General features: G+C 40.3%; 1 protein-coding gene across 4 annotated transcripts in view; it reads right to left on the bottom strand.

Moving 5' to 3' along the window:
- Window positions 1-20,168, bottom strand: part of SCMH1 (Scm polycomb group protein homolog 1) — a 118,276-nt gene that overhangs the window by 7,418 nt on the left and 90,690 nt on the right. For all 4 annotated transcript variants that reach the window (XM_080920905.1, XM_080920907.1, XM_080920906.1 and 1 more), the window contains 4 exons: window positions 19,115-19,344; window positions 15,570-15,696; window positions 6,409-6,609; window positions 4,755-4,946 (listed from right to left, as the gene is read on the bottom strand). In XM_080920905.1, the coding sequence (XP_080777031.1) occupies window positions 4,755-4,946; window positions 6,409-6,609; window positions 15,570-15,696; window positions 19,115-19,344 (750 nt within the window). The remainder of the gene's footprint in view (window positions 1-4,754; window positions 4,947-6,408; window positions 6,610-15,569; window positions 15,697-19,114; window positions 19,345-20,168) is intronic.

Below are 20,168 nucleotides of genomic sequence, written 5' to 3'. Positions count from 1 at the left end.
CTGTCCTTGACCCCCAATGTTAGAGTTACAAGCACATACAGCCATGACCACTTTTTAATTTGGGTAGTAGAGATTCAAACTCAAATCCTCACAACTTTAGAGCAAGTGCTTTTAATTACTGAGCCAGTAAATCCTCATACGAGGATTCTTTAGAAGCAGATTAAAGCCTGTCTGCAGAGCCTGTTCCTTCAATGCCTCTAGTCCTTATCCTACGGTCCTTGTTCTATACAAACATTCCAAGGAAGCTGGGGAGCTCAGGCGCAGGGACTAGGATGAAGGTAAGAACTTGACTCTGACACTCAACAGGACACTTCTCACTACACTGTGGGAACCTGAAGTTTATCCACACACAGGAAGCCCTCCAAAGAGTTTGTGGACATCTGAAAGCCTTTGCAAAGGGAATATCATGACAATTTTCATCCTCTATGGGCAATATCAGGTGTAGAACCCAGCTACCAGGTCATGGAACCTAAAACTGGCTAGTCTTATGCCAACTTGATGCAATCTAGAGTTATCTGATAGAAGAGGCTTTCAGCTGAAAATGCCTCTGTAAGATCTAGCTGAAAGTTATTTCATTTGGATGTGGCTGGTGGTCCTGGGCTCTATGGAAAGCAAGCTGAACAAGTCATGTGGTGTATAATGCTCTGTGTTCAGTGGTTGTCTAAAGTGCTTGATAAAGAGCAAGCACTCTCCCTACCCCATGGCTGGTTGTTCTCTTGGAGGATTTTGGGCAATCATGTCACTGTTGAGTTCTAATGGCTAAAATGCTGAAATCTGAAATATGTCTTCTTACAAATCCTCCCCCATGTTCTACTCTCTGTACTCTTCCTCCTCCCTGCCTTTCCAGGCTCCCCTGGGAGTATTTGTTACCTATGACTTTTTTCCATACTCCTTTCCCACCTTTCCCCTCTCCCTTTCCCCTCTCCTACTTTCCACTAGGAATGTTTGTAGGGAACCTTATTTCGGTAAGATCTGGAGAAAAACTGCCTTTTATTGATGTGTACACGCAGCAAGGCCTCACCTCTGCCCGCAGCGAGCGGCACACCCTCACTTCTCCAACACCACAGCAGAAAAGCTAATTTACATTAACACTGGATGCTTAGACATTTTCTATTTGTCTGAATAGATAAGCAAGCTGACTCCAAGGGAAAGGGCTTGGAAAAAAGAGGATGGGTGAATGATCATTCCAGAAACAACTCAAGACTTTGAGTCCTAGAACAAAGGCACTACTTGCCCTAGTAGGTAGCAGCCAAGAAATCCCAAAACAGCAGATCTAGAGGTTAATGATGTAGATTCCAATCACAGCTAATGTGAATATCCATAGTAACTAGCTGAATTAAAATAAATTTCCTGCCTCATGTTGCCATTTTTGTAGGGAATCCAAAGGAATTCTTTCCTTTAGCCCCCACATGCCTGGTACTTGATTCAGAACACATTAACTCTGCAGAAGGGATTCAGCTGTTTAATCTGCTCTCTCCCAGGAATCCTCTCAGCCACTGCCTTTCCTGCTCTTTGCTGATCATGAGTAGCTGGACTGGAGCATCTCTGATCAATGCCCTTTCCCTCTTAGCTTCAGAGTGCAGAGGGTCAGTCTGTCTTACCCCTGTCTCCCAGAAATCCAGTATAGAGTCTGGCAAGGAGTAAGGATTTAATAAATGTTTGGTGACCTAAAGCTAAAACACCTGGACTGGGTCCTTAAAAATGCCAATGCAGTCAGAGAATACAGAAAGAGTAGAGAATAGCTCTAGATAAAGGAAGTTTAAGAGACAGGACAGCAAAAGTCACCAAACGATCTCTTATTGGATCCTGGATTATAGAAAACAAAACAAAACAGAAACAGCTACAAAAGACATCATTGAGACAACGGGGAAATACTGATCTGGATGGTATAGCAGCCCAGGAGCATTTACATTACATTTATTTTCTTTTTAAAGATGTATTTATTTATTTTATTTATATAAGTGCATTGTAGCTGTCCTCAGACACACCAGAAGGGGGCATCAGGTCCCATTACAGATGGTTGTGAGCCACCATGTGGTTGCTGGGAATTGAACTCAGGTCCTCTGGAAGAGCAGCTAGTGAGTGCTCTTAACCGCTTCTACATTAAATTTCTTGAACACAAAATTTAATGTCTGTCCTTTGTCCTTCTACCACCCTTGTCTCCCACTCTCCCTCTTTCTGATGTAGGGTTTCACTGTATAGCCCAGGCTACCCTTTAATTTGTGAACCTCTTGCCTCAAATTCCTGAGGGCTGGGATTACAGGTATGTGCCATGCTATGTTCTATGCTCTTTAAAAGAGATATGTAGAAAAATATTTCACTTGCTAGCTGGGCCATGGTGGCACTCAGGAGACAGAGGCAGGGGGATCTCTGTGAGTTCGAGGCCAGCCTGGTCTACAGTTCTAGTTCCAAGACAGCCGGGGCTACAGGGCTACACAAAGACATTCTGTCTTGAAAAAAGGAAAAAAAAAAAAAACCGAAACAAGACAAAAATTTTACCTGGAGTTAATTCTTGTCTTTTAAATAAACAAAAGACATATACATAGATATGTATTAAATATATAGATACAAATATGTGTGACCAGAGAAACAGCAAATACTGCAAAAGTTAAAAGCAACTCTTGGTGAAAGGCTCCTTTTACTTTTGTTGTTGTAATTTTTCTGTAGGTCTGGAAGTTTCTAAAATAGAGCAGTGGAAACAGTCAGTCTCCGTTGGAGTAAAGAAGCTTATAAGGATATGAACTTCTCTGCTACACTGTCAGCACGTGCTCAGCTGAGCCAAGTCCGCAGAGGTAGGGCAATGTTCTGGCAAGGCAGGAAGGGGAAAGGGCTCCAGTAAACAATTTAGTCAATACAGATGGGCACCAGGGATACTACATCAGTAGAGATGTGTGCCTAGGCAGGTGGGCAGGAATGGCAACAAACAAACAAACAGAAAACAGACAAACAAACAAACAAACAAAAAAAAAACAGTTTCAAAGGAAAAGCAAAAGAAAGCCATGGGTACTGCAGGAGCTCTCTGAAGAGGGTGGGTAAGTAACCAGGAAAATATAGGTGCCAACGAGGTGAGAGGCAGAGTAACAGGTAGGCAGAGAAGACAAGCTAGAGAATAGAGGACTCAGAAGTTTAGACAAAGCCCTGGCTTGTCTGGGCACAGTTAAAACTGCTTCTAAGAAGCAGACAAAAGGCAGGATGCAAGTAGACAGCATGTTCAAAGCTGTCCATGAGGAACAGCTTGGTGAGCAGAGAGGCTCAGAGTTGGTGCAGCCTGTCTGACTGACATGGGGTCGTAGGACACAGTCACAGCTGGAAAGGCCACCCCTGCTCTTCGTCATGACTAGAGGCCCATTGTGGGCATGTCCCCTGCAGCCTCCGTGTGCTGCTGTACTTTCCTGGAGCACGAGGGGCAGTGCTCTATGCAAACATTCTGAGTTTCTTTTCTTTGAGCAGCTGCCTACTGAACTTACGGCTCCCTCTCAGGCACATCTTTCAGTTTCCAGTTCGGCCTTTCGTTAGGGAAACAGAACCCAGGGCTCCAAACGACAATGGCTGAGAATATTTAACACTTTGTCTTTGTTTGCACAACTCTAGCCTATCCAATACAATATTCTAACTGAAGGACTGTTCTTATAAGTTCTAATGTTAAATAAATAAATAAAAAGCAGTTTAGAGCAGGCAGTTTAAGGAATTTCCTCTAAAGAAAAGAACCACCTGAGAGGCATGGCATGGTACAGCTGCAGGGACCAATGTTTGATTGACATGCAGACAAATCAGGAGTTTAGGTATCTTTTCACCTCAAATCACATAAGCAATTCTCAGTTGTTACGTAAGTACAGAGGGGTCAGAGAGACTTCTCTGAGTACATTCTCCAGAAGTGATACTTTCCTCAGAAGAATTATTTTCATTGAGAGTTTGATTAAGAGACAACAGGAAAGGGAGTATGGAAGCGAGACACGCACAAGCCCCCAGAGCACCTTTCAGACTCTGCCCCGAAGACAGACAGAGTAGCTTGGCGCTCACAGTGCCTCCTCTCTGCTCAGGGCACCACCACAAGTGTCCTTTAAAGAACAATTCCTCCTTCTTAACAGAAACCTACCTCTCTAGGTTTGGGGCCAAGCTTTCCTCCCTTCCTCAGTTCTGTGTCCAGTATTCCAGATCAGAGCTGCCGAGCTCCACTCATTCTTCACGCTGTCTTGGGAAGTGCTTAGTCACTGACTGAGCCACGTGGCATCCGCTTTCTCATTGTGGTATACTAACTAAAAAGTTATTTTCCAGCCTAGTTGGAAACAGCAGGAACTTGAATGGACTTGTTAGACTGGCAATGCTAGAAGTTAGGGCCACGTGCCAAAGAAAAGAATGGACGGCCAATCAACAAGGAGCAACTCTCAATCGCTAGCCTAAAACTAAATCCTCATGTAGCAAAGGAGAGCTACGTGAGGCCTTTGATGTTGGATTCATACTGGGAGATGAGCTGGGGCTTCATGGGCTGCACAGACAGAAATCACAGGACAACTTCTACAGACAGGAGTCCAGAGGAAAGAGAGATTCTAGAGTGACAGCAAAATTTTGAAGAGTTAAAGTGGAAGAAAACCAAAAACCCCTAGATGTAGCCCAGATGTGGCAAGGGTAAAGAGCAGAAAACCAGATCTCCGGACAGTGGGTGCTAGGCTTGCAGGGCCGAGGGCTGCCTGGGCCCTTACAGGTGCTGCTGACTGCCCAGCTACATCTCAGCCCAGGCCCATCCCAGCTCCTACCTGGTAGGTACCTGTCGGGGCCGTGACTGTATTCTGTGGCAGTGAGTGATACGTGAGTCTGTATAAAGGGCTGGTTGCCAAACAGATTGTCACTCCGAAGGTTGTGGCAGAGCTTCTCCAGGAAACGCAGAACATAGGTGATGCTGTTGACTGCTGGGAGGTTGAGAGTGTGCTGTTCCCGGTCAAACACGGCTGTGGAGTTAAGTAAACAAAGCAAGTAAGTTGTACAGTGAAATGTAGTGTTAGCTAGAGAAGTTCAGCTCACTGTGTAGATTGGGCTTGGCAGGTTACAAAAGGCAGGGCCAGGCTGCTTGCCCACTTGTCTTCTTCCTGCTGCTTTCCCTTGCTCAAGGGTTTTGATTTTTGTCTCTAACTCCAAAGGGTGTGTAATCACGGGAGTGCCAGGCCAGGTCCGTTGCACCCTCAGGGTTCTGGTATGATCTGACTCAACCTGTACAAACAACTATGAACATAACGTTATCTGCTTCATCACCTAGCTGGGCTCTTTCAGGAAGTATGCTCAGCTAGGGTGCTGTGTTCACAGGAAAACTGCCCAACAACAGGGAGGCTCTTGGAGGATAATAACACTGCCATTGCTAGCAGCAGCCTAGGTTGACAATTTCCAGTCTATATAAGGATCCTGGACTTGGGCAACACTGGGAAGTGTTTCATGCTTGTTTTTATTTTTATGTACTATTTCTATCAAAATATTATCATAATTTTTTAAAAGCAAAAGACTCATGTCTGACTGACATGACTGTCTTTGAGGGAAGTGAGGAAAAGGAAATCTGGGGAGAGAAATCACTCTCAGGAAAGTTTTAAAGAGGAACTCAGTAGAGGTAAAGAGCAATTGCAGGCAGTTAGGAAGACAGACTGCTGCACGGGAAGGCCAGAGAGTGGTCGGGGCCTCAGAGGGCATGGGTTTGAGTGTCTCATCTAGTGATTGCCTAGACTTGGCTCCATGCATTTCTGTGGTCACCTCTCCACAGAGTATAGAGATTTTCTTTTCCACCACTGCTGAGCAGACATGAGCTTGTCATTGTCTGTTTTCCCCTTTCTTGGCTAGTGTGTGGCAGAAACCTCTGTCACAAAGTAAAGGCTCAACAGGTATTTGCTAAAAGAACCATTCGGCTGTCTGTGCTCCCTGTCAGCTGGTTCCTTAATGCCTCAGCAGCTTGCTATGGAGAAGAGGGAGGGGCTGTAATGCAGCATTACAGTAAAGACTGGAAGGTGTAAAGTAGGTCAAGCCATTGTAGGCTTGTTGGGTAAAAATAAGATTTTGGACTTAAGAAAACTGAATCAGAAACAGAGCACAGCAGGAATAGTATCATCAGTTCAGTTCCCAGAAGCTTAGGAGGCAGAGGAATGAAAGAAGGTCAGAGGACTCTGAAGCCGGTTGAGGAAATTCTCTCATTGCAACAACCCAGCCCCTACATATTTTACCCATGAATACTCATATTTTCTGGGGACCAAAGTTTAGAAGCTGTGTTATACAGTGTGTTTGGCTATTTGAGGCAGAGGTATATGGTATACACTATATGACATGGTTTGGCAGAGCCTGGGAGCTGGCAGTAAGAACTCAGTACTTAATCTCTCATCAGAATGAAGGTTTGCTCCTCTGGTTAGGAGGCCAAACTAGCCCAAAAATGGTTACCTGAGATGACTTCACCACCGTGGCCCTGTTTGAGGAAGCTGAAGACAGTTTTCTGGTGATAAGCACAGTCAATGCAAGCCTGGACTGCCTGCTGCAACACCACAGAGGCACGGGCTGGCCCAAAATGGTCAGGGAGTTGTTGGATCTTCTTCTTATCCAAGTGTGGGCCCGTGCTGCCACTCTTGTTCAAGTAGATACAAACTACAGGAAACAAAGAACCCAACAACCTTACAGTGTGCCTGGCAGAAAGAAGTCAGAGAGCAGTTCTCTTCCATCTGGACTTGGCTCCTTTAGCATTCTCCCAACTATGCTGCAGAAAAAACTGTGGGTGATGAAGAAGGTTTGAAAAATTCTGTGCCTAGCTGCCACCAGCCCAAGCTGTACCACCAAGAGCTCTGGGAACACAGACTATTAGGAGAACAACACAGAACAGAAATCAAGGCACAGACCTTTTGTTTTGTTTTCTGGTCCCTGAATAGAAAATGTAAACTCTGAAGCAGACTCTCAATCTAACTGCCTCATCTCCTAACTTAAAGACAGCTATCTGGCAGGAAAACAGTGCCCATGAAGGTGGACATGAGGATCAATCTGTACAAAGGGCTTGCTGTGGACTGAAGACTGGAGTCAGTGCCACAAGAATCCATATAAAGGCTGGGTAGGCATGGGGCACCACCTATAATCCAAACACTTGGAAGGCAGAGTCAGAAGATTCCTGGAGCTAGCTACCTAGACTATCTCATATCGGTGAGCTTTGGGTTCAACTGAGAGACCTTGCCTCAGTGAATACGGTAGGAAGAAATTAAGAAAAACTATTGGCTTTTACATTCACACACATATAAGTACACTCCACACAATACAATAACACACTATACCACCACACACACACACACACACACACACACACACACACACACATACACACAAAGAAAATAAAAAATAAACAGGGCATGTTGTTGAACATCTGTAACCCTAGCACTTAGGATGCAGGAGGCAGAATTTTGGGTTCCAGGTAAGCTTGGGGTACTATTAAGTAGACTTGATATACCCCCCCAAAAAAAAGAAAAGGAAAAAAAGAGGATTTTCATGTTTGGCAGTGTGACCTCTGTTCTAAAATCACTAAAAATGGAGGAACTCAGAGACAAGACACTTAATAAGGATACAAATATTCAGAATAGTTTATTTATAATAACCTCAAATTAAAACCAGCTTAGGTATCCATTACCAGGAGAATGAACACACAAACTATGGTGTGTTCGTCTGAAGGAAAACCACTCGGTGGAAAGAAAACCTTGACCTATGGACAGTAACAACATAAATGACTTTCAAAAATATCTTTGGGTAAAAGAAATGAGATGCAAGAGTACATCCAGACAGAATGGCTAACTGATATAAATCAGCTCAAATCTGGAACTAATTTATAGTAGAAATGCTGCAGTCAGAGTGGAGGCAGAGACTGATTGCAAGGAGCCTGAGGGATTTTCTGGGGCAGCAGAGTGTCCTGTGTCTTCACCACAGTGGGTGTTGGGAGATTTATTAAAACTCAGCAGATCATATGAGTGTACAACAGACTTGCAACTAAGATTTATTTCACGGATGTAAATTGTATATAATTATTCTAATGGTGATTTTAAAAATTAATTCTACATGGATCATATGGTAAAATACCAAAACCACACTATGCAACCTCTAGAAGATTATCTGTTTTAGAGCATGGCTCTGAAAGTCTTTGACATAGCTTGTTGATCTCTGGCACACTTGACCAATAGACAGCAGTAGACCTGGGCCTAGGATTAAGAAACCAGCAGCATCTACTTCCTATTTCTTGGGATATTTACTCTTTGGCCCCAACTACTATGTGTGAGGAAACATTATTTTGTGGAGAGGCTCACATGGAGAAACAGGCAGAACCAATGCCAGCCATGTGTAAAAGTGAATCCCCAAAACTTGTTAGTCCCCCTCCCACTGGCCCAATCTGTCATTGTATGCAACAGATGAACTGTTTCTACCCAGCTGGCCCTTAGTGTTTCAACATTTAGTTCTATAGTAGTTTGTCATATAGCAAAAGCCTATCAGAATAAATTCTAATACATGATGCTTCAGTAACAAATGCCAAGCATATGGCACTAGCTTTGGGACCAGAGGTAGAAAGTACCAGAAGCAAAGCAAACTCATAACCCTGGGTAATTTTTATTTGTGCTGGGGGATTGAATCCAGGGCTTCATCCAAGCTAAGAAAGTGCTTAGCTACGCTACATTCCCAGCCCCATTAAAAGAGTTTTAATGGAGGCCTAAGGTTGCCCAGAAAGCTATCAGCGAGACTTTAAAGGAAGGTGAAGACAATGTGACTGGAAGGGAAAGGGTAGGAATGGGGTGGGGGATATGTGTTAGGAAGACACTGAAAGTTTTATATGACTGTTGGCCATAATAACAAGACAGGAAATATATTTGATGAGCTCAATGAAATGGCCAAGGTTTTTTAGAGCCATCACAGTGTTGCCTGCCTTTTTACTGCTTAAAGTGTAAGATGAGAGAGAAAATCCTTTTTTAAGAGGCAAGAAAGAAGGTGGAGAATGGTGACACATGTCTTTAATCCCAGCATTCATATCAGGGACAGGCAGATTTCTGAGTTTGAGGGCCAGGTTGGTCTACATCACGAATACCAGACCAACCAGGACTATTTATAGTGAAACCCTGTCTCAAAAAGCTAACTAAACAAAAGTCAGAAAGATACAAGAACATGCTTCATAGATTTGTTTCAGACCAAAGATTCGCATAGGAATTTGCTAATGGAAATCCTTGCAGACTCTTTGTTATATAACAATTTAAAATATTTTAATTAAAATTATATAAATTTCACTCCCCCTTCCATTCCTTCTCAAAGGCCTCTTTTTCTTAAGATTCTCCCATAGTGCTGTCTTGTAGCTGTAGCTGCAGAAGAGGCATAAAGTAGAGAAGAGTTTATCTTCAGAGACCTGCTGTTGAATATCTACTTGTTGAATAGCAAAGGTCAAAACAGAAGTAACACAATATCTAAGAAACAACCCAACCTAGTTAAGGAACTAGAATGTTAAACCTAGACTCAGCAGAAGATAATAACAATTAGAGATTAATAAAATTTAAAGAAAAAAATCACAATGAAATATAAAGTTGGTTTTGTGGAAAGATAGAGATAATGCAAACTACTTATATCAGAAGTGAGAAAGGACACAATGCTACATGTCATATAGCTGGTAAAAGGATAATATTCTTGTGAATCCTCTTGTAACTTGGCTTTGGTGTGGGCTGAGGGAAACCCCAGTTTTCTGTTGCTATTTTTGGTCTTTCCATCTAGCCTATCTCCATTCCTCTGTGACTCCCTGCTGACCAGCAGAACCACACTCTATCAGGAACCCCACAGCTGCCACCCTTGGCTAGAACCCAGAGTGGGACAATAGCAATGAAAGAACAGAACTTAAGACAAGACTAGATATTTATACTAAGAGACATCTAAAAAGTTAAAACTCCAATTGCCTATATCTCAGCAAAAACACAAACAAAAACAACTAAGATAACATGTCTCCATCAGAAGCCAGCAACCCTACTTGCAGGCTCAAGTGGATATTAATCAATACTTTAATGAAGACCATGAAAACAGAAATAGTTGAATGAAATAATAAAAACAATTCAAGATACAAAAGAAGAATTTAGCAAAGAAATAGAATAACTAAGAAAACATTAAATCAAAATAAAATTCAAAATGAAAACCTTAGGAAGTCAAAAGAAAAGCCTCACCAACATATTAGACATAGATGAGAGAATTTCAGGTCTTCATGCATTAGAAATAAGTACTATAGTCAAAGGAAATGTTAGATATAAAAATTCAGGCACAAAACATCCAGGAAATCTGGGATACTCTTAAAAGACCAAATGTAAGAATAATAGATATAAAGGAATAAGAAGAAACCCAGGTCAATTGCACAGAAAGTAGTTTTAACAAAATCATAGAAGAAAATTCCCCAGCCTAAAGCAAGATATGTTTATCAAGGTACAAAAGGCGTACAGAACACCAAATACACAGGACAAGGAAAGAAAACCCTCATAACACAGGATAATCAAATCACTGAATGCACAGAACAAAGGAAGGATATTGAAAGCAGCAAGGGAAGAAGACCAGGTCACATATAAAGGAAAGTTCATTAGAATAACACCTGAATTTTCAGTGGAGACTATAAAAGGCAGAGTGGCCTGGACATATTTTACAAACTCTGAGAGACTATAGATGCTTGCTCAGACTACTATACCCAGCAAAACTACCAATCACAATAGATGGAAAAAGAAAAATATTTCAGGATAAAAACAAATTAAACAATTTCTCTCTACCAATCTAGCGCTACAGAAGGCACTAGAAGAAAAACTTTTAGTCTGAAGGGAAGGTTAACTATTCCAATGAGGATATAAAGATTAAATGTCAGAATAGACAAAAAAAAAGAATAAAAATATATATAACAATGAAAATAGGAATTAGTAAATATTGCTTAACACTATCTCTCAATATCAATACTCTCATTTTCTCAATAAACAGACTGAATTAGAAGTCAGGATCCATCTTTCTGCCATATCCAAAAAAAAAAAACATACTTCACTATCAAAGACAGTTGTCACCTTAGGATAAAGGAATGAAGAACAGTATTCCAAGTGAAAGGAGCCAATAAACAAGCAGAGTATAATCTGACCAAATAGATTTTACAACAAAAATTAATCAGAAGAGATAGGGAAGGACACTACATTTTCATTAAAACACACACACACACACACACACACCAAGAGGATATTACAATTCTAAACATTTATGAACCAAATACAAGGGCACCAAATGTCATAAAGAAACATTACTACAGCTAAAGTCACATACTGGCCCTACGGACTCGATATCTTATTATGGAGATGCTTGCTTATCCGTGTTCATTGAGTGAGATATCCCAGACTCCCCAAATTAAATGTTTCATGTTTCTCTTATTTAGCTTTTAACTTTAGATACGTGTGCTTTTAGTAACTACAGAGATTAAGCAGATAATGAGGGGAAAGAGTGGATCTTCCAAGGAGAAGAAAATAGGATATAGTGTTATCAAGAAGTAAAGAGGAAACTAGAGTAGAAAGATTAAATGGGGAGTGGGTAGGAGGGCAGGGTAAAGGAGAGACTATGCGGACAGACATTAATACTAAAGGCCTTTTGAGAAGCTATATGGAAACCTTCTCTAGAAACATCCTAAGATATACACACATATGGAAGGAATTTAAGTGGAGTCACCATGGAGGAGATAATGCCACAACTAAACATCTTAAGCCATTAAGCTAAACCCTCCAGTGCCAGGATGAGTTACATATTGTTGAGTTGTTGGGTCCCACAGGTGGTCTCCTAAATATTACAGCCTCTTGTCAAGGCTATTGTAAACATCAGTCTCACCAGGTACACTATGACCTAGAATAGCAAGCTGCCTACAAGACATATTGGTGACATAGTGGCACAAGCATTATGGTAGTAACCAAATAGATGAACCGAGATGGAACCCATGCCTGACACGGATGAAGTGGCTAAGAACCTGTGACTAGATATGTCATGGGTGTGAGTGGAAAACCTATTTATTATTCTGCTAAAGGAACACAGTAATAAAATGACTGCTAGTGACACACTAGTACACCTATAGTTCAGCTCTCACTAGAGAAGCTTCTTGTAGTAGATGAGAATTAACAAAGAGATCCACAACCGGACAATGTGCAAAGTGAGAAAGTTTTGAGCACTTATCCCTTAATGGTTCAAAGATCTAAGTGGCAAAGGAGAAACCTTGTAAGAGTCAAGGTGGTGAATGACTTTAAGAAAATAGTGTCTTCCAGACACAACAGAGCTGATAACACATCTGAACTCAGAGACTGTGACCTATACAAGTTCAAATCATTTGAGGGGACACCAAGAAGCTATTTGTAATTGTTACCAGCTGTGAAAGGGAAACTCAGTTTTCTTTAATGGAATGATATTGGGTATATCAACTATACATACTCTAGGATCTGATCCAAGAGTAGCTAGCTGTCCAATATAAAAAGGTCTTCATATTTTTTGTATGTTTTTGTTTCACTTTGATAATTTTGGTCACATATTTGGTTTTATTTTTTCTGTTGATTTTCATTTTGTTTTCTTTTTCTTTTTGAGATGGAGATTAGAACATGAAGTTAGGTGGGTAGGAAGAAGGGGAGGATCTGAGAGCAGTTGGAGGAGGGGAAAGAGTATGATCAAAGTATATTGAAATTGAAATAAAAACTGAAATAAAAGAGAATACTAGCAATAAAATTTTATTTCTACAAATTAATTAACCTAGATGAATGGACCAGCAATGGACATGACAGTAATTGCGGCTTCTCAGGAAGCTGAGTTCTGATGCCTGAGCTCAGGCGTTCAGGACTAGTCTGAGCAAAACAATGAGAGAGAAATTTTTCCTTAACAAAAAAGAAAACATGATCAGAAAAGGCATACATATATTAAACAAATCAAACACTGGCAAGTTCTACCAAATATTTAAGGAACTAATTATACCAAGTCTACACAATCTCTTTTAGAAGACAAAAATAGATGAAATGCTAATCAAACTTATTTTGTGAGGTCAGCATTATTTTAACACCCAAACCAAAGATATTACAATAAAAAATTGTAGGCCAACACATCTCAGGAACACAGATGTCAAAATCTTCAATGAAACAGTAGAAAGTATCCAACATCATATAGAAAGAATTGTATGACACAAACAGATTTATTCCAAGTATGGAAGAAGAATCTAACATTAAAACTTGGTAAATGTAAGCTGGGCACTGTGGTTTCTATCAGTAGTCCTAGCACTAAGGAGACTGAGGCAAGAGGATGTGAGTTTGAGGTCAGTCTAGGATATGTGTTGGGTTGTAGGCCAGCCATGGCCATACATAGCAAGACTTTATCTCAGGAAATTCTAAAAAATCCTCTTAATCATCATATTTACAAGTTAAATTAAAAAACACATTAATATATTCAGAAATGCAACATTACTTCACAATAAAATCTCTCAGAACATAAATTGGGAATTTCTTTAACTTGTTAAATAACTTTATAAAACTCCTCCAGTTGGCATATTTAGTGGTGAGAAACTAAGAGAATTCTCATTCAGATGAGGAAGAAAGCAAGAATTTCCTCTCCTTATCTCTCTTCAACATTTTATTGGGAGTTCTAGATAATGCATTATGATAGGAAGATATAATAAAAGTAAACACATGAGGAAATAAAAAACCCTTTCCTGGACCACAAATGCTTATCTACATATAGAATATGAAAAAAATGATTTTACAAAAAGCAAGCAAGCAAACAAAAACCTGAAATTAAAAAGTAATTATAAAAGGCTGCAGAATATAAGGTTAATTTAAAAGTCAATCACATCACTCTGTATTTTCAATGTTTTAATAGCACCAAAGGTATAAACCTAATAAAACATGTATCAGATTTTTATTATTATGTATTCTGAAAAAAAATCAAAATTCCAAATTAATAGAGAATACAACTCACTTAAAAAATTAAGTCTTTCAGGGCTGGAGAGATGGCTCAGTGGTTAAGAGCACTGACTGCTCTTCCAGAGGTCCTGAGTTCAATTCCCAGCAACCACATGGTGGCTCATGACCATCTGAAATGAGATCTGATGCCCTCTTCTGGTGTGTCTGAAGACAGCTACAGTGTACTTATATATAATGAATAAATACATCTTTTTAAAAAAGAAATTAGTCTTTCCTAATGTGATCTAGAGATTCTACACAATACTAATCATAACTTCAGAAAGTGGGGCCTGAGGGATGGTTCAGTGGTTCTCTTGAAAGAAGACCAGGGTTTGGTTCCTACTACCCACACTGGATGGCTTACAACTGCCTTTAACTCCAGTTGCTAGTATCCGATGCCCACTTATGGCCTCCATTAGCATCTGCATACATGTGGTACATAAACACCTAAGCAATTCCCAGAGGTTTTTTTTGGGGGGGGGGAATAGCAATAAATGGAACCTGAGTTTTACTTAGAGAAGTGAAAGATACAGACTATCCAACAAAGTATTAGAGGTGAAGATAAAATTGGGGGCCTGAAACTTCATGGCCTTAAAACTTAGTACATAGTCACTGAAACCATGGCAAGTGAATAGCAAACAGAAAAGGATGATAGAGTCCAGAGATAAACTCACAGGAATTCACTTTGTTTTTGACAAAGGAGTAAAGGCAGTTTCTTTAGTAAATCGTGTTGGAACAACTGAAAATTCATGTAATCCCCTTCTCCAACCAAAAGTCAAACAATAACCAAACACCTAGACAGACCTTGTGCATGCTACAGGAAGGCACTGCATTTTGAAGCTCTCTGGAGAGGAGACAATGGCTGAAACCCCTCCTGTCTTTTGGCATTTTAGGATTTATGCAGAGATACACTTAACTCATTCTAAGAGGAAGATTACTCTAACAGCCATGGAGATCATTCTAATTTCTTAGACATCCACAAGGATGTTTATAGAAAACTAGAGAGTAACTATAAGTTTTCACACAAGTATCTCAGTGCATACATACTTTAAGATCACCCCACTGGGAAGGAATGCATATGCTTTAAAGGCATAGGTATTTTATGGTTATCTTTATAGGTATTTTATAAAGTGGGGACAGATATGTAAGATTTTTGCATGTGAGCCTGCACTCACACCCCACCCCTCTAGGTTGATTTTTCATCCTCATCAACTACTAGATTTTGCTTTAAATCAATCACTTGTTGTATGGTCTCTGAAGTAAAATTCATTTTAACTGTACCAAGTTTGTCTTCATTAATAATTTTTTTTAAACTTGGAAGCTTTTCGTCCAAATTTGAATGGTGGCAGCCTCACTGGAATGCTGTCAGGGATCAGTAAGAAGGGAACGTCCTGAGGTCAGCCCTGGTTCCCCAGCTCTGAGTTCACAGAATGGCTGCCCCAGTTTTTACTCCTCTGACATATGAAAGTTCTTCTGAGATAATTTCAATGTCAAAGAGTTGTTGTTTTTAATTCTACATAGATTTACAAGTGGACAGACTAGTTATTGGTAGAAGACTAGAAGAAATGTAGATACTATGCCCCAGAAGCAACTGCAACTAGTTCCATTCTCAGCTCTTACCTGTGGGGGCCTGCATGGCTGAACTTGGGATGGTGGCAGCATCTTGGGGAACAGTGCTGGTGTCCGGTTCAGGGGTGCTGGTTGTTGGTGAGGTGGGTGGTGGGCTCAGCAACGTCCGTGGTTTCCTCTGTTAAAAGCAGAAAAGTTTGCTTCTGTAACAGGTGACCTCTCTCCTCCTCTCCCTACCACTCAGTACACCCATGAAACTAGCATATTTATGAATGGAAACACACTTCATCTTTATTTTCTACTTAATAATTGGTCCCAAAGTTGTACATATTGACAGTCCTTGGTGAACATTTTTTGAATGTATGCATATAATTTTGATCTTCTGAAGAGAAAGAGCTTAATGCACTTTCATATTAGATTCGGTATCTTAAGAATTCCAAATCCTTTGTAAATTGGGCAGATAAAAGCAAAGAGTATGCTATGGTTTGATGTTATTACTGTTTCTCTCTCTAAATGGAAATGAACCTTCTGACTCTACCAAATGCTTTCCTCTGCCTTCTCCCTCTTTAGCTCACTACCTCCTTCCCTTAATAATAATCTAACAGTTTCTAAACATACTACTGCTCTAAACACTATAATTTTATGTGCCCTACATCTTTAGAATTTTAAGCTTTCTCTTCAATAGGAAACATTCTCTTTTGCTCTTACTTTTCCTCTTAACGCCATCCTTTGTTGTCCACATTTATCCATGTACCATTATTATCTGATACCCACTGATGGCCTCAATTAACCTACATCTCTTTGAGGTTCTGATCTGCTAATCCTCACATGGGACTTAACATATAAGTATTAATAAATGTTTTTCATGAAGCATATAGTAGAAATCACCAACAAAGGGGGTAGGCTCTGAGAGAAATCTATTATCTTTTATGCTGGAACTCAGAATGTTGCCAGAAACAGTTTCTAAAGGCCTTTTGGAATACAAAGAAAACACAACTATTACCAAGATCCAAAAGTCCTCTTTCACAAAGTGCTTGTGCAAGGTATTCTCATAGAAGCTCTATAAATGTGTTTGTCTTTTAGAGACGCAAAATCTAGAGAGATCTGCTGACAACAGCAACCATATATCAAATGACTTGACATAGGAAAGTCATCATGCAAAACCCTCGTTAGAAATGGACATGAGCCAGGCAGTGGTGGTGCACACTTTTAATCCCAGCATTTGGGAGGTAGAGGCAGGTGGATCTCTTGAGTTGGAGGCCAGTCTAAACTATGGAGGAGTCCCAGGATGGGCAGAAACTTGTCTACACCAAGAAACCCTGTCCTGTCTTGGAATGAAATGAAACAAAACCAACCAAACAACTGAACAACAAAATAAACAAGAAATGGATATGTGCTTCTATCATCAGATACTATTGAAGGCAGAATTCCATGTAAGCAGTCAGAAGCAAAGGGAAACAAATACTAGCTCAACTTCAATGAGCTGGTGCTATGATTTCAAGAGGGTCCCTCAGAGAGCAGCCTAGTGAGTGGAGTACTTGGATACTGTAGAAAAAAAAAAAGCCAAAAGATGGAAGGTATCATTAGCATTTAAGATATGTGTAGTTACACATATTACACAGATTTCATGCATTAACTTAGCTGCATGCATTTTACAGGGGAGAGGGGGTGCTCTGCACCCCACTGAAAGAAACTATTCCAAAGTCACATACTTGGCCATAAATGGAGATGGGACCAAAGCCTAAATCTATCTGGTTTCTAAGACTTCCTTTTTGTTCCAAAAAGAAATCGTGTCATCACATGGGAGGCACATAATTTTATAGTTTATGTAAAAGAATAAAAGAGGGATCAGACTTTAGAACACAAAACACAGGATACCATGAGAATGTTTATTTTCAAGAGGATGGAAAGAGAATATTATTGGCTATTATGTTTCAGACATAGTGAGGGGCAGAGCAGAGGCAATCATAATATTATAGGTTTTGGTTTGCAAAGGATCCTAAAGGCCTTTAATATAATCATCAATATTTCTGTCTTCCTCTTCCTGAAAGAGCCCTCTTACAGAGCCATCTAGTCCCTGAGAAAACATTGGGCTTACTGCTATTTTAAGATAGTTCCTTGTATTTGAAACAAAGACTTTTTGTGTGATTTTCCACTTACTGGCCCTTATTTTGTCTTTGGAGTCTCTCAGATACATACATTCATTCTTTTGATTACCCTCAAGATAAACCCACATGCCTTTCTGGCCTTGGCATCCTTAAGGCTTTCAGCCTCTCCTCCACAACATGAAAAAGAGAAGAGTGTAATAAAGTAATTGTGTAACAGATAGGGGTGGTGGTGGTGGTGATAGTGATATTAGTAAGAGTGTAGTAGATAAAAGTAAGGACCAAGGTTAGGTGTCAGTGGTAACATATCAAAATAACATTGTATGTCATACAAAAAGATTAAGTGGTGACATTGAGAATTCATATCCATTCAAAAAACAGACAACTAAGACTAACAACATCATGACTAAAATCACCATCCATACATCTATCTCCATCCATCCATCCATCCATCCATCCATCCATCCATCCATCCATCCTCCATTCATCCTCCATATACAGAACATCTCTCAAGAAACTGAGATATAAGATACTGTAGGAGAAAAAGAAAAGATTAGGTAATTGACCCTGAGGAGCTTATATTTTATCAAGGACAGAGGTTAGCTAGAGTTACTAACAAGCATAACAAATAAATCAGCCAAAAAACTGACTGGGGAAATATGGGAACTGCAATGGAGATCCAGGATGAATAGGGTATTATTTCCTTAGGGTAACTCAATTAATCCAATTCAGGAGGGAGGATCTGAGATAGTTTTGATTACTGGGAGTCAAGTGGAGGTGAGATGCTAACAGAGGCCCTAGAGAAGATTTTTCATACCACTGCTTTTGCTAGGGAGAGATCCATGAATAGGTGGGATGACTTAAGAGGCAGTGCTTTCAGTAACAATGCTCAGTGAAGCTGCACTTGGTATTTTCCCACATTAGAAGGAAATACATGTCTCTTAGGTATAAAAGGCGAGTATGTTGTAGCAATCTTAGAACTAGATCTAGGAACCTATCACTGCAGTCTTAAATCATTTCACATGTCTAAGTTTTAACCTGCTTCACAGTAAATAATGCCAACAGTATCTGCTCGAGGTTTGTGATGATCATGATATGAATACGGTACCATCTCATACAGCCTGACATTAAGTGATTAAGTAAAAATTTTTTAAAAGGAATGGTAGGAATAACAAAATAAATACATTTATAAAATTAATATATTGTTTAAATGTTAGAAATATATTTTGTGAAGGGTAATGAGGGGCAGGAGTATTATCTATGGAAGACAATAAACAGATCCTCTCAAAACCCAAAATTTGTTTCCTACTCTAATATTAGCAAAAGCCTGATAAGTACTAAGAAGGAATGTTAATATAGGATTTCCTCTTAAAAACCATCCATTGGATGTCAAGATGGCTAGATATGCTCTTTTTCAAGATGAGACACATGAATGAATTGCCTCTTTGCTCTCCTGTACCTCTTTCTGGGAAACCCACATTTTATACCTACCTTACTGCCCGGCTTGGGACCTCTCTTCTTTGGAAATTTCAAAGGTTCAGCTGACTTAGATGGGGTAGAGGTGGGATGGGGAATAAGGATCTTGGGTGTTCGGCCCCGCTTCTTTCCTGGTTTGCGCCCCCTCTGCCCTGGCTGATGCTCCAAGACAGTTTTGGTGCTGTGGATGCTGGGCTTCTCAGTGCTCACATCAGACGAAGGGGAAGGATTCTTTGGAATCACAACTGTAAGAAAAAAGATTTATTCCATCATCCCTCCACTTGCATTTCCATCTGTCTTAGGGTTTCTATTAGTACAATGAAACACCATGACCAGAAAGCAAGTTGGGGAGGAAGTGTACTAGGATTACACTTCCACACTGTAGTCCACCACTGAAGGAATTCAGAGTAGGAACTCCAAACAGGGTAGAAAACCGAAGGCAGGACCCGATGCAGAGGCTTTGGAGGAGTGCTGCTTAGATTTGTTCTGCATGCCTTGCTCAGCCTACCTTCTTATAGAACCTGGACCACCAGCCTTGGGATGATGTCACCCAAAATTGGCTGGGTCCTTCTCCATTGATCACTAATTAAGAAAATGTCTTACCCCTGGATCTTATGGACACGTTTTCTCAGTTGAAGCTCCTTCCTTTCAGATAGCTCTAGCTTGTATAAATTTGACACTATCCAGACAGAAGGAGAAATAACTTACATTTCTGTCCCAGAGGTTCAGAAGTGGTACAGACCTCAGGAGTCTACACCCTTCTTCTGATGAGAATAAAGATCTAATTAAAGATGAAGTGATGTCTCTCCCAGGTTACTCAGTGAGAAAAGAACTTCTCAACTGGGCTGGAGAGCCAAGGCCACATCACCATGGCTGAGTAAAGTTTTAGCATAATTTCAGTTGGGGGAGTGAAAAATGGCTATGAAAATCATCTCTCCTTAACTTGAAATGCTTGTTCTTTATTAACTTTACAGTTATTTATTGCGATTTCCAAGGAGTATGGGCTTTAGCCTCTGCTTCCTGCTCTGCTTATGCCTGATGTCATACTGTGTCATCTACTTTTATATCC

Source organism: Micromys minutus, assembly GCF_963924665.1.
Source record: "Micromys minutus genome assembly, chromosome: 9".
Taxonomy (NCBI): domain Eukaryota; kingdom Metazoa; phylum Chordata; class Mammalia; order Rodentia; family Muridae; genus Micromys; species Micromys minutus.
Note: the sequence above shows the minus strand (reverse complement) of the source record. Positions and strands in the feature narration are given on the sequence as shown.